Below are 14,372 nucleotides of genomic sequence, written 5' to 3' on the forward strand. Positions count from 1 at the left end.
TATCTAACTCAAAGATAATGTGAAAATCATGTTGTTTAAAAGCGACCAAGACACCAATTTTTTGAGGTTATCTAACACATACAACACATTGTTCAAAGTAATTTATTTTACAGATGTTATCTTAAACATCACATTTCCTTGACCCTTGATTTCAGAGGTAGAGTAATTCCCCGTGAATAGTTTTTCTATGTTCTCAGATTCCTAAAGAATTGCAAATATCTCCTCGTTGGAGTACACGGGCAAGTGGCACCAGTATGAATCCACTATTCCCTTGACTTTGAACCCACCAAGTCACTTAGGAAACGACACGTACACTCATATTAGAAACCTCGTGAGATATGCCATCCGCCATATTTATCTCTTTATTTTTCTTCAGTTTCTTATGATTTCGAGCCACCTGGACTGCCAGAGTAGTATCATTTCCCGGTTAATTTTCTCTTAAAAGTATCAATTTTGGGTCCCAACTTGGCACCTCTCCAAATGTACCAATGTTTTTCTTGGCCTTCGAGCTCTGACCATGCTCAACCACATTGATTTTAACCACAACATAATTGAATAGTCGTTTTAAGAAAATTTGTTGTCTTCTTCAATATGAAGTCTAACGACCAGTTCCTCCACATTCCTCTCGTTTCATTTATGTTTCAAATAGTTCTTAAAATATTTCCAAGTCGAAGGTAGTTTCTCAATAATAGCTGCAACTTGAAAAGATTCGCTCAACATCATACCTATAGCATGAATCTCATGCAAGATGACTTGGAGATCTTGAACTGCACTAATCACGGTCTTGGAGTCCATCGTCTTATAATCCAAGAATCGGTCAACAATGAATTTCTTGGCTCCGAAATACTCATACTTATATTTCTGGTCCAAAGACATTCATAACTCCTTACCTATTCTTTTGTCAATATAAACATTGTACAACGAGTCGGTCAAGCCATCCATGATGTAATTTCTACATGAGAAATCAGAATAGTGTCATGCATCAATAGCACTAGTAAATTAAATATCCCCCCGCCATCAACAGGTTTAGGAGCATTCTCAATTATTAATATTTCCAGATTAACAGTAGAGATGTAAAATAAAATCTTTTATTGTCACCTCTTGAAATTTGAACCATCGAATTTTTCTGGTTTATCAGCATGGTTAAACAGCACTATAGCAATATGAACATTGAATGGTGTGACCAACACTATAAGGCTATATTTTGTAGTCATGATAAGGGAATGATTATTAAATAATCATCCCTTATCTCATGTTTGGTACATTTTTAATTTAGTATGGAGGCCCTTGATTATGATTGAAAGCTAACTATTTATGTTATTTGTGTGATTAAATATCCCTCCTCAAATGTGTGATAATGTATAATTCTTGAATAATAATAATGATAAAATTATATATTAACCACAGTACCCTTGAATTGTATTATTCAATATAATATGAAAATTAAAATTATTGAAAATCTAATAATTAATATAATATTTAAATTTTATTATAATATTTTTATAAATTAATTTCATATATTTTTATTATTTTCAATCATTTTAAAGAAAATAAATCGTAATACAAATCTATCTTAAATTAATTTTTTATAAATTTCTAATCTTGTTAATTAATTATTTTATGAAAATAAATATTTATTAAATTCTAATTTATTTTTTTTAATGATTACTGTAATATTTTCAAATATATTTCTAATAAATATATTTAAATTAATTTTAATAAATTTAAATTATAATTATAAATATTTAATTATCTATCCAATTATTTTAAGAATATATATTTAATTAACAATTGGGGCATTTTGATCATTGCAATACAATTTACAAAATTAATCCATCATTTTAAAATCATACCAAATACCATGTTATTTATCCCACCATACTATTAATCCATTTATCTCATTTTTTAATCACTGTAATTACTAATCATTTACTTATCTTATCACACGTACCAAACGGAGCCTAGATAGTTTATGTCTATCATGTTTTATCCTATTTATTCGTATTCAAGAATTGAACAATTAAATGCATTTAGTTTAATTCATTAATATGCTACATGAAAGTTTAAGTCATGAAGTATCTTACATTAATTAACTTCATTACATTAATTAAATTCGTTAATTCGTCTATACAAATACATCAATTTCATTCCAACAGGTATAACCATGAAATGAGTATCAGATTCCAAATACAAGTGTAGTTCCCAAAAACTAGTACACACAAACCCAAGCATGATTAAAATAATTTAATTATTTAATTAATATTTTAATTAATGAATGTATGTGTTAAATTATTTTAAATGCATATATATATTTTATTATGAAATTTAAGATGTTTTCTCGAGTTTTAATTTTTCAAACGAATGTTCGATATCGAACTGGGAAAAGAGACTGGAGACGATTAAAATGTTAAAAATTTAAGTGATAATTTTTATTTTAAGTCAAGAAATTTAGTATTTTAAAATATTTTTAAATTTTAGCATTTAAGGGATAAAATTAATTTACTGAGTGAAATAGAAACGTTGAGGATTTTTTTAGAAAAAATCGAAAATAAGAGATTTAAATACTTCAACTCGAAATAAAATATTTTAATGATTATTTGTATGACTTAATTAATTAAAATAGGTAGTATTTAATTATGGATATAATTTAAAATTTGTAGAACCCTTAATTTCAAAAGTTGGAGGGCTTAATTAGTAATTTAAATTGTGAGGAATTAATTATTAATTTTAAATGGTGTTTTAGTTAAACTAAACGCATAATAAACATCCTAAGCAAATATCAAAGAATCATACCCTACTCATAGTCAACTCATGTAAAACACGACACACACAAAAACACACCAAGAGCACATAGTTAGCCGAGAATTTCACAAGCAAGGGTTTTTTTTTGTCCCAAATTCCTCCTAGCAGAAACATGGGGCAATCATCACATTACAATCTTCGATCTATTTTGCCATTTTTCAAACCAAAAAACGCAGCAATCCGTCTCTGTTCGGCCTCCGTTTCTCACGCGTTTGTTTGTCGATATATCATACGTTTTAACGCAAAGGCATGTCTAAAACTTTCTTTTATGCATCAATCACTTTATATACTGTATTTGATATAAAATATGCATGAAAATTCGTTGGTTTAATTATTTATATGCTAGAACTTGATTAAAACTCGTTTCGATACATATTACGCATGAACTTCTTCGTTTTCTCGAGTTTTTTATTGTCATTTTTGCTGGACCGATCCTATGGCTTGCTGTTATGTATGAGAATGTTAAGGGGTGTGTTTGGTTCGGGATTCGTTTGAGTTAGAATCGATAGGAAGGCACACGGAACGCATAAGTGCCATAGCGTTACTCTTGGGCAGCTTGTGTCTAGATTGTTCGTTGTGCGTGGTATGGGGTTCGGGCATGATTCGGAACTGTTCTAGGGCCTTGGCAATAGATTAGGATGTTTTTTATGTATAGGTCGAGTTCCGAGTCGATTGGTACATCCTAATAGGTTCTATTTAATCCGGGAGTCGTATGCGTCCGAATGCACCTCAGAGGCTGTTTTGGGTATAAATTTTAGTATGTTAGGGCAGCAAGTCCGAGGACGATCTAACGAGGGTCATGATATTCGTAAGTATGTATGACGTGCAAAATAATTATTTTTGAGATATGCGATTTGTTTTATGGCCAAATTATGTTACGAGTTTGGAAGCCGAAGAACGTGTCCAGGGACTTTTCCAACCTCTTCGAAGGAATTATGTTATGTTAGGTAGCGAAAATCAAGTCCAAAGACTGTTGTAATCCCACTGTGATTTAGTTCGATCAATTGATTTATGTTATTGGCCACTTGCATTTAACATAACTCTATGCAAAATGATTTACGATGAAGATTACGTTGACAAGCATGAAAATATGATTTTATGAAAATTTTTATGCATGAAATTCACGTTATACGTATTTAGGCTAATATTATGCTATCTACGAGCTATGTCTAAATTTCATGAATTTTTATTACGTATTATTTGTTATTCAAGGTTTATGCATACTGAGTCATTAGGCTCACTAAGCTTGATCGATGCAGATGATGTAGTTGAGGAGACGGAAGATTATTGAGTAAGCTTGGACTAGTGACAGTGCACACCCGAAGACCTTGTAGTTCACCAGAATTTTACTTATATACGTTTAAAACTATTTACTTTGAATTTTATGCGTTTATGTTGATGGAAAGTTTGTTGAAACCTATTTACATTGTGGTATACTTTTTCAAATTATGGTAGATGTTTTAACTTGAGATTTTTATGGTTATGAAATTAAAATGATGGGGTTTTTATATTAACTTTATTTATGATGAGTGGTGACCGTTATTTTATTTTAAAAGTTATTCTTAAATTATGTAATAAGAAAATATCAAATTTTTCTGTAATATTAAAAATAGAGTATTTTAAGACACGGTTCGTCACAACAAGAAAATATACTCCAAGCATGATGCAGATCCCCTCAATTAGGTTGTCGTATGATGAATTAAAAGATTTCGTGTAACCATTAAACGAGATATCAAGTTACGAAAAAATATACTCCCAACATGATATATATTCCGTTGATTATAGTAAAACATGTGCACAGAACTGCACTAAAACTTTAAATAATAGTTTTCCTACGATAGTTAGATCAAATTTAGTTCCCTGTTATTCTTAAAAAAATATTTTTTTTAAGTGGCAAAATGATCCACTACTGCTTTTAAATGCTTGAATCATGCCACTTTTACTAAATAAATAATTATGAATAAAAAAATTGCAGAATTTTTAAAATCAAATCTCCATCTTTGTCAAATTTCCAATATATGTAATAATTATTCAAATGCAATAAAGACACATAAGCAGGAAGGTACACATATTTTATGTATGACATGTGAACATTACATTATTATGAAATAAAATGTAATTTATTACATAAAAATTGTATATTAATTATTAGATATAATATAATAATTAATTGATTAAGATAGTCCAAATGGGAAAGAGCACTTGAGTGAACACACTAGAGAAAAGTGGTAAACATTATCATTAATTGGTCACATGCCTTTCTTTATTACTCGTGACGGACCCATGCTAAAATATTTAGAGTGAGTTTCATGTGAGACTGTTTTACGGATCTTAATCTGTGATACGAGTAAACCTTATCGATATTCACAATAAAAAGTAATACTTTTTCATGGATGACTCAAATAAGATATATGTCTCATAAATACAACCCGTGAAACCATCTCACACAAGTTTTTGTCTAATATTTATATGCAAACTCAAACTCTTTTTCAAGTTTTTATTGTAAATGTAAGTTATTTTTTAGTCCAATTTTTACTTCACAAAAATTCTTAAGAGATCATCTCAACGAATCAATTTTATGTTACATATCTTTTATCATATTCGACCCATGAAAAATTATTTTTTTATGCAAAAAGCATTACTTTGCATTTTAGTTATAAATCAAGCCGATTATTCTCATATATATATATAAATATGTGATGTTGTTTCATATGAGACATAATCTTTTTACTTGTTTTTCAAAAAAATTTTGTTTTAATTTTTAGTTTGTGTGTACATATATATTTAATTAGTTTTTAAATTTGATTGATTATTTTTGTATTTATACTTTTTAAATAAATTTTATTCATGTATATTAAGTTTTTTGGAAATTACTTTTAAAATAATAAAAAAAGGTTGTACATCCAAACAATTCAAACAAAATTAAAACGTGAGACCACAATTTATGGCCAAATAAATAAATTCTAGAGTACCGTTAGTCAGCTAAGAAATGACGTGTCAAACTTCTCCTCCAGCTTAAGTTATGAAGAAGTTCGCTACACGCTTTTTACACCAACAACAACACGACTCTTTCCTTCCGAAACACGAGTTTAATTTAATCCACCGGAAACAAATACAGAGCTAAAAAAGCAAGCGTAGGACACAAAAACCCGTCACATTTCACTCCACCGGCGCTACCTTTCGTCGAGCGTTTATCGATTCCTCCACCTCTGCTCTCTCTATAGATAGAGAGATATATACGTATACACACGCAAGCACGTGATTTGTGTGATTGTGTGGGATTCTTTGTTTTGTTTGAGATTTTGATTGTGTCTTGATACTGTCGCGGGGTTTTGTCGTGTTTGCTTGGTGATTTTCGGTAATCGGATTGGGGTTTATTTGATATTTTGATCGGGTGATGGAGTCGCCGGAGAGGGGTAAGCCGGTGGTGGGAATAGCCATGGAAATCCCGGTGAGTGATGGCTCTTTGTCGTGCTCGCCGCCGACCGTGCCGACCTGGCTCCGGAGGCGACTCTCGGAGTCGAAGACGGCTTCACCGTCTTCTGTTCAAGAAATCGAAGCTAAGCTTCGTGACGCCGATCTTCGTCGTCAGGTTTTCTTTCTTTATTTTTGTTTTTTTTATTGTTTGCGTTTTTTCTTTCTCTCTCTTTGGAAATCGAACCGTTGATCATATCTACATATCTTTATTATTGGCTTTTCATATTTACTTAGTAATACTCAGTTAAAATTTTTCTTAATCTTAATTAGCTTTATATTTTTGTAGATTTGTGGTTATAATTCTGGAAAGAAGTTTATGGGGTTTCTTTCTTCTTTTTTTTTAACTAACGATTTTTTGAACTTTAGGTTCAGTATACTGTACGTATAATTTTCTGGTTCGATCAAAGGAAAACTCGGCAGCCTTGATTCCTGTTTAATCTTGAATTATCCTTTATTTGAAATGTTTTTCATCTCTTAAACCGAATCTCTTTTTTGCTCCTCGTGTTAGGTAAAAGTTGGGCGACTGGTACGAATTTCCCCCTCAATATAGTGTTAAAAAATTATCACGCATTTACCTTTCCGGAAATTCCTTTTTCCACCCTCTTCAGTACGAATAAATGTTTGCTTGAACTCTTCTGCAATTTCTCTTACTGTGACGTGTGAATTTATGATTTTTGTTCCCACGGTTAGAAGCAATATACTAATTTTATTAAAATCCGATCTTTCATGGGTTTATCAATGTTTTTTTAGTTATGGATTGCTGAAACTGTGTAAATTTCAGTTTTGTTCATCCAATTTTTTCATGGAATTCTTTACCTAATATTGTTTGCTTTAGAATTGCGTAAAGCGAGTTGGTTAACGTTATTGTTTCTTGTTGATTAAACTGAAGAAATTTTACGAGAATTTAGTAAGCAAGGCCAGGCCAAAGCCTAGAAGCCCTACGCGATCTTCGTGTCATTCGGATGATCTGGGACAGCGCCTCGAGGCTAAACTTCTTGCTGCAGAAGAGAAACGGTGAACTTTTGTTTCCCTGATTCTATAAATATAGTGCTTGATGCAGTTCTATCTCTCAACTGTATCCCATGTATTAAGATTTCAGACTCTTGACGTCTGATTATACGTGTTTTTTGGTGATTTGATGAACTCTTTTACTGAGATTGTACATCATACATGCATCTAGTACTTTGCCATCTAAACCCCAACACAGCTCCCACGCTCATATTGTAATCGTTTGAATTTGTAGGTTGAGCATTCTGACAAACGCTCAGCTGCGCCTGGCTAAGCTGGATGAGTTAAGACAAATTGCTAAAATCGAGGCAGAAATGCGCTTTAAACAGGAACGTGATGAGTTAGGCACAAAGGCCAAAATGCGAGTACAGAAAGCTGAGGCAAATAGATTGCTTATTCTCCGGAGTTATCGGCAAAGGAGAGCCTCTGTGAAGGAGAGGACATCTCAGTCATTATTGCGACAAATGGCTCGTGAGAGCAAGTATAAAGAGCGAGTTCGAGCTGCAATATTTCAAAAGCGTGCAGCTGCTGAGAAGAAGCGACTAGGATTACTAGAAGCTGAGAAGAGACGAGCGCATGCTAGGTCCATGCAGGTGCAAAGGGTAGCCAATATCCTTACTCACCAGCGAGACATGGAGAGAAGGGAAATGAAGAATAAGCTCGAAGATCGACTGCAAAGGGTACTCATAATAGTTTCCAACCAATGATTTTCAATTACGTTCCTTTTATCCCGTAGTGGCCTCCATTTTAAACTTGAGATTTTATTGCATGAAGGCGAGGAGAAGGAGAGACGAATATTTAATGCAGAGAGGAAGATCATACAATAATGCTCACTTTAGTTGGAATTTGATGCATGAGCAGCAGGCTGAGATGCTTTCCATGAAACTAGCGAGGTACGTACTTGGTACATATTTTTCTAATGTTTACTCACACTTTAATTATCTTGAAACTTCCGTGACAGGTATTCCAACCTTATTTTTTATGTATCATATGCACATATCCTGCAAGGAGGTGTTTATGAAAGTGATGAATCGCTTAGCATGTTTTGCAACATAAACTTTAATTTATTTCATCTTCGGATGATATTCATGTTTAGGTGCTGGAGGAAGTTCACCAAGCTGAGGAAAACGACTGCACTTCTTGCCAAGGATTATAATGATTTGTATATTAATGAGAAATCTGTAAAATCAATGCCATTTGAACAGCTTGCTCTCGTTATTCAGTCACCTACCGTCCTTAGTACAGTTAAAGCGTTACTTGATAGGCTTGAATGCCGCTATAAATTGTTGCGAGGTGTTGGATCTTCCCCTAATTCTTCTAGTTGGGATGATATGGATCATCTCCTCAAGCGAGTAGGCTCTCCAAGAAGGAAAAACAGGCCCAGGAAAACTATCTCTGGTGGACAGGCTAAAAACACAGGACATTCTGGACATTCTGGACATTCTCCCATATCCTTTTCAAGGTACCAAGTCAGAGTTGTGCTATGTGCCTACATGATATTGGGGCATCCAGAAGCTGTTATCAGTGGACGAGGAGAGCGCGAGACTGCTTTGCTAAAATCTGCTGAGAAGTTTGTACTGGAGTTAGATTTGTTAATAAAGATACTGCTGAGTGGCCCATTACATGTTCCAAACGAGAAATTTGATGATGCATCAGTGCTGCGTCGAACCTTCAGGATCCAACTTTCTGTTTTTGATTCGGCCTGGTGCTCCTTTTTGAACAGCTTTGTGGTGTGGAAATCCAAGGATGCAAGGGCTCTTGAGGAAGATTTGGTCAAGGCTGCCTGCCGTCTAGAACTTTCCATGATTCAAACTTGCAAGATGACTCCTGAAGGAGTTAGTGGTCCTCTCTCGCATGATATGAAGGCTATCCAGAAACAGGTTATTTCAACCAACTTTGGAAGTGTTGGGAATTCATAAAATAAAAATGATAATTCACTTCTATTTTAAAAAATAGTTTTTAATGTTTCTGAACCCTATATTTTGATTCTTCATTTACTCAATTTAATTTTAATGTCAAAGCAAGTCTCATGATTCTGATTTTCAAAAGTGATTGTGTTCAAAAGTGATCATGATATTTTGGTAAATAAATGGAATTTCTTCTTGACATTCTTATCAATAATATTTTTGTCTTATCTAAAATTACTCTTTACATTATCAAATATCAAATAAATGAATAGAGAGGTGTTATTTAATAAAGGCATTTTTGTGATTTTATTAAAAAAATCTATGTGAATCACTTATTTATCAAACACTCTTATCTTAAAAATAATTCAGTTTTTCACTTTGATTTTCAAACATTATATTTTCTTACTTTTTCACAATCTATAAATTTAATCAATTCTACAAAAATACAATATTTCACAAATGAGCCCTTTATCTTGCACTCCAATGAAAAGCAAGTTGCTAGCTTCTGCTGAATAATTTGTATTTATCATATGATTTTGATCAAGATGCTTGACAGCTTGATAAATGAATATTTTGTTCTGAACTTTTATTGGAAATCAACAATTCAAATTTTGCTTTTTTTTTGCATAGCACGTGTAACGTGTTCAAAGTTTTAGTCTGTTTGCGCAATACTTGTAACGTGTTCAAAGTTTTAGTTATAATATGGAAATAGGAAATTGATTATGGTCTGATAATGATAGCAGTCACCCAATTCAGAGGCTTAGACACAGTGAATTAGATGATCTGTTGGGTAGCAAAGACTTCTGTTGTTTGTATTCATTGTTGATGTGACAATCCTTTGAAACAGGTATCTGAAGATCAAAAACTTTTAAGAGAGAAAGTCCTGCACCTATCTGGAGATGCTGGTATTGAGCGTATGGAAAATGCACTTGCTGACGTGCGAATGAAATTCTTTAATGAGATGGAGAACAGAAGCTCACCCGAGCCATTAACCATGGCCATTGTATCACAGAATCCAGTTTCCTTTTCTTTTGGTAGCACAGATGATGCAAGTAGTACGTTGACTGCGAATGCACATAAGCAAAGCTCTGTTGTACGGTCTTTGTTTAGGGATGAAGTTAATGATAAGGAAGCTAATTCCTCCACTTCAAGAAACATCATCACTCAATCTTCTCTACAGAGTTTGGATATGGAGAATGTTGTGATAGTTAATGAATATATTCATGGGGAGCGCCTTGAGTTTGCTGATAGTTCCAATTCTGTTGGGGAGTCCCGAAACAACATTATGGTCTGCGATCTCTCGACTTACTTTTGTGGATTACATTCCTCATTTTATTTAGTTTTATACATTATGACCTTTTAATCATTGAAAATGCTACTCATTTACTGTCTGCTAAGAATTCTGGTTACTGACTGGCCACCCTGCATCTAGATAAACTACCATATATTTTTCAGTTGTCTGAATACTATTTGATTGATCATGTCATGACCAGGCAAAGTTGAAACAGACGATGGAAAATGCGTTTTGGGATGGCATTATTGAATCTGTCAAACAAAGTAATCCTGATCACACCCGTGTTGTGGGTTTAATGAGGGAGGTGAGGGATGAAATTTGTGCAATGGCTCCTTTAAGCTGGAGACAAGATATTTTTGAAGCTATTGACCTGGAAATTCTTGCTCAGGTATACATTCTTTTACATGTTTTATGCTTGTTTACCATCCCAGCTGCTTTTATGTCAAATTTGTTTAGCAGAATTCATTGTGCGTTTTTAATGTAGGTGCTGAATTCGGGTAAATTGGATATTGATTATTTTGGAAAGATTTTGGAATTTGCGTTGGTCACTCTCCAGAAACTTTCTGCTCCTGCTTACGAGAATGAATTGAAAGAAAAACACCAACAGTTTATGGCAGAGCTGGCTGAGGCATGTTGGGCCAGTGATAGTTCTGAGAATTCAAATGTTATTACTCTAATCAAGGGTCTGCGCTTTGTCCTGGAACAGATACAGGTTCTTCCTTACGACACTACATGTCTATCAAATGAAATGGCTCACTTGTGTTCTGACCTCCAATTAGTTACTCCTAACCAAGATTTAAGTCGGAGAAAATTAAGATGTAGTTGCCAGGCTCTATCTTTGGGACAACTCAGTGGTTTTGTTGATACTGATCTGTTACTATCCCCTATATGCGAAAGATAGAAAGAACTAAAAACTGGTGGTAGGATAGGCAAAATTTGGCCTAAAGCAAGTAATTAGCTAGAACTGCTTGAATTTTCTTAACATTTTCTCATTACAGAATCATTGCGACTTCTGCAGGAACTGAAGCAAGAAATTAGCAAAGCACGTATAAGAATGCTGGAACCATTCTTGAAGGGACCAGAGGCTTTGCGTTTTCTTGAAAAATCTTTCACTAGTCATTTTGGACTTCCTTCCAATGCTCTAAATGCTTTGCCTTTGACAATTAAATGGCTTTCATTTGCAAGAGATGTCAGAGATGAGGAATTGAATGATCACCAAAAATCGGTTTCAGAGTTGACGAAGAGACCGGAGAGTTTGTCTAATTTCCTTCCTTCTGCCACTCTCCGAACTGGTGGAAACTTTTTAGTTAAAATGAGTGGAAAGCAAGTTGATGCATCTTCAACCTCCAGTGATACAAATTATTTAGGTTCGTATTTGGGATTAGGTTTCTATTCTTTTGAATCACGCATAGTTGTCAAAGGCGAGCGCCTCTCGCCTTGAGGCGAGAGGCGCCACCAGGCGTGGGTGTTGCGCCTGGGGCCATCCCAAGCGCAACGATTCACAAAGGCTCGCCCAGGCGCGCGCCTGGGCTCGCCTTGGAAAGGCTCTCGGGCGCGCCTTAGGCACGCCTGAGTTGCTTTTTTTAAAAAACAAATTCAGTAACACAGAAGTTGCATTTCGGAAAGGCAACTTCTCTGTTTTTTTTTAATAGTAACTTAAAATGTAAAAGCCCAAACCAACCCCAAACGTAACTTCTAAGGATGATTGAAGAATTTTAATTGTGTTACTTATTGTTATGAACTTATTAATTATTTGTTGTTTTATGTGACATTGTGACTTAATTATTTCATATTTTAATATATTATTCTAAGATAAATATATTTTTAAAAAAAATTAAAAATGTGCGCCTTCGCCTCAGGCTCCAGAGCCCTTGTGCGCCTCGGTGCGCCTTGCGCCCTTGACAACTATGGAATCACGTAATTGTAACCTCGTTGAATGTAATCCAAACGACTGTTAGTTTTCATCACATGTTTTTCTTTACCTTTCTGCTCCAGAAATCATCGAGTTAGAGCACAACCAAGAGGAAGTTGGTTTGTTGGTGAGGCTAGGTTTACTGAAGTTGGTAAGGCAAATTCTCGGTTTGACAGAAGGTGAAGTACCCGAAACTATGATCCTTAATCTCTCCAGGCTGAGAAGTATCCAATCTCGAGTTCAGAAAATTATCGTGATGGCAACGAGGTAGGTTTCATGATTCTCCATTTTGATGATACTTACTGTTGTCTAGGTTTTATTTTCTTAGGTTTCCCTTATTTTTCTCTCCATCTGCTTATGGGTTTTTCAAATTTTTTATGCAGCCTTCTTGTCTTGCGACAAACTCTTGTAAGCCAACGAATTGTTACCAGCCAAGCGCACATGGATAGCATACTTTCAAGCACTGTCAAACGACTTTCCGAGTGTCTGGACTCTGTAGCAGATGCTGGCATCCAAGATATCATTGAAATACTCAGCTCTGCGGTAGAGAAAGATGACAAACTGGTAGACCCAAATAATGAGTCAATGAAGGAAATCATGGCAAGGATGCTCAACAAAAGCCTGCAAGAAAACGACCCTGTTTTTACTCGAGTTTCAAGGGCTGTATATCTTGCTGCTAGAGGGGTTTTGCTCGGAGATAACGTAAAGCAAGGAAGAGAATTAGCAGAAATGGCATTACAGAAAGTTGGAGCAACGTTACTCCTGGATGAAGTGGTGCTGGCTGCATCAGTGTTAGCTGTGACAGCCAAGGTCTCAGTTCTTGTTCATGGCCCCTGGTATGCAAATGTACTGAAACAGTAAATTGTTTGTCACAGACGTACAGATTGTTATTCTTAGCTAATATGTACAAAGTAAGTTCCAGATGTGAATACAGACAGTAGTTGGTTGATGTGCATATATGGACCGAACGAAATATGTCGTTGATTAAGAGTTGTGGACTGTGTTTAGTAGAGGATGGTATGGTGGTGACTTCATTTGAAACTATTTAAACTAAATTTCTATGTAAATAATTGGTTTATAAGTATTTGTGTCTACCAGCATATGTGATGAATTTAAAAGGTGTAAATTTGTACAAATAATTTCTTTTTTATTCGAAATTCGGATGCCTATTGTATTGTTCTTTTCTTTTTTGCACTTGGGTTTTGTCTGTTGCGAGGGAATTTTATAAAAATGATGTGTGTATATATATATATATATATATAGTATAAGAGTTTTAGTTATATTAAAAGATATCAAAATATTTAATTTTATAATTATCTTTCTTAATTTATTAAAAATCTCTTCAAATCAGTCTATATTTTACATAAAAAAAATTAAAATTTTTTTAAATCAAATTTTTTTTTTTTGAATTGAAAATAATTTTGTATTAATTATTTAATATTATTTGATTAATTTAAAAATAACAATAATATAAACAATACATGTGTATTTTTTATTAGTATATATAATTTTTGTGTGTTTGTCAGCAAATTTTGGTCAACTGTTGTGTGGACTTTTGTCATCTCTTAAACCCATTTTTGTTGGGAAAAAGTAAAAGAAAAACAAATGTTCGGTAATTAAAAGTACAGACGAGTTATAAAAAGCGTAAAAAATTTCAAATCTCACAGAATTTTATAAAAAATCTCAAATCTAAAAAAAAAGATAGAAATAGATCAAATCAAACTGTTAAATTATATGAAATGGCATGGTGTAGATCAATTTTCAGTCAATCAAAATATGAATTGGTTTTAAAGTCAATCAAACCGTAAAAATTGGTTTGATTTAAGTTTTGGATAAAAAAAATAAAGTCAAACCGATCCAAACAGCTTACACTAATATTAAAATTTTTTTAATATTTTTGTTAATTTGGTGTGATTTTTCTTTGATATACGTATATTTTATTTGACGTTTAGTTTGTATTTTATTATTAGCC

General features: G+C 33.6%; 1 protein-coding gene across 1 annotated transcript; it reads left to right on the top strand.

Annotated features, from left to right (window-relative positions):
• The first annotated feature begins 5,863 nt into the window (after nucleotides 1-5,863).
• Nucleotides 5,864-13,581, top strand: LOC140809536 (uncharacterized). Its single transcript, XM_073167187.1, has 11 exons — nucleotides 5,864-6,394; nucleotides 7,169-7,293; nucleotides 7,523-7,967; nucleotides 8,062-8,180; nucleotides 8,384-9,167; nucleotides 10,042-10,482; nucleotides 10,688-10,876; nucleotides 10,973-11,200; nucleotides 11,507-11,855; nucleotides 12,484-12,667; nucleotides 12,784-13,581. The coding sequence occupies exons 1-11, from the start codon at nucleotides 6,200-6,202 to the stop codon at nucleotides 13,259-13,261; spliced, it is 3,537 nt and encodes a 1,178-aa protein (XP_073023288.1). The 5' UTR covers nucleotides 5,864-6,199; the 3' UTR covers nucleotides 13,262-13,581.
• Nucleotides 13,582-14,372: the final 791 nt, after the last annotated feature.

Source organism: Primulina eburnea, chromosome 13 (assembly GCF_022965805.1).
Source record: "Primulina eburnea isolate SZY01 chromosome 13, ASM2296580v1, whole genome shotgun sequence".
Taxonomy (NCBI): Eukaryota; Viridiplantae; Streptophyta; class Magnoliopsida; order Lamiales; family Gesneriaceae; genus Primulina; species Primulina eburnea.

Coding starts and splice junctions, on each gene's coding strand:
- LOC140809536 (XM_073167187.1), top strand. CDS start 6,200: ATGGAGTCGCCGGAGAGGGGTAAGCCGGTGGTGGGAATAGCCATGGAA. Junction 8,181..8,383: donor CTTTCCATGAAACTAGCGAG/GTACGTACTTGG, acceptor ATTCATGTTTAG/GTGCTGGAGGAAGTTCACCA. Junction 10,483..10,687: donor AGTCCCGAAACAACATTATG/GTCTGCGATCTC, acceptor TGTCATGACCAG/GCAAAGTTGAAACAGACGAT.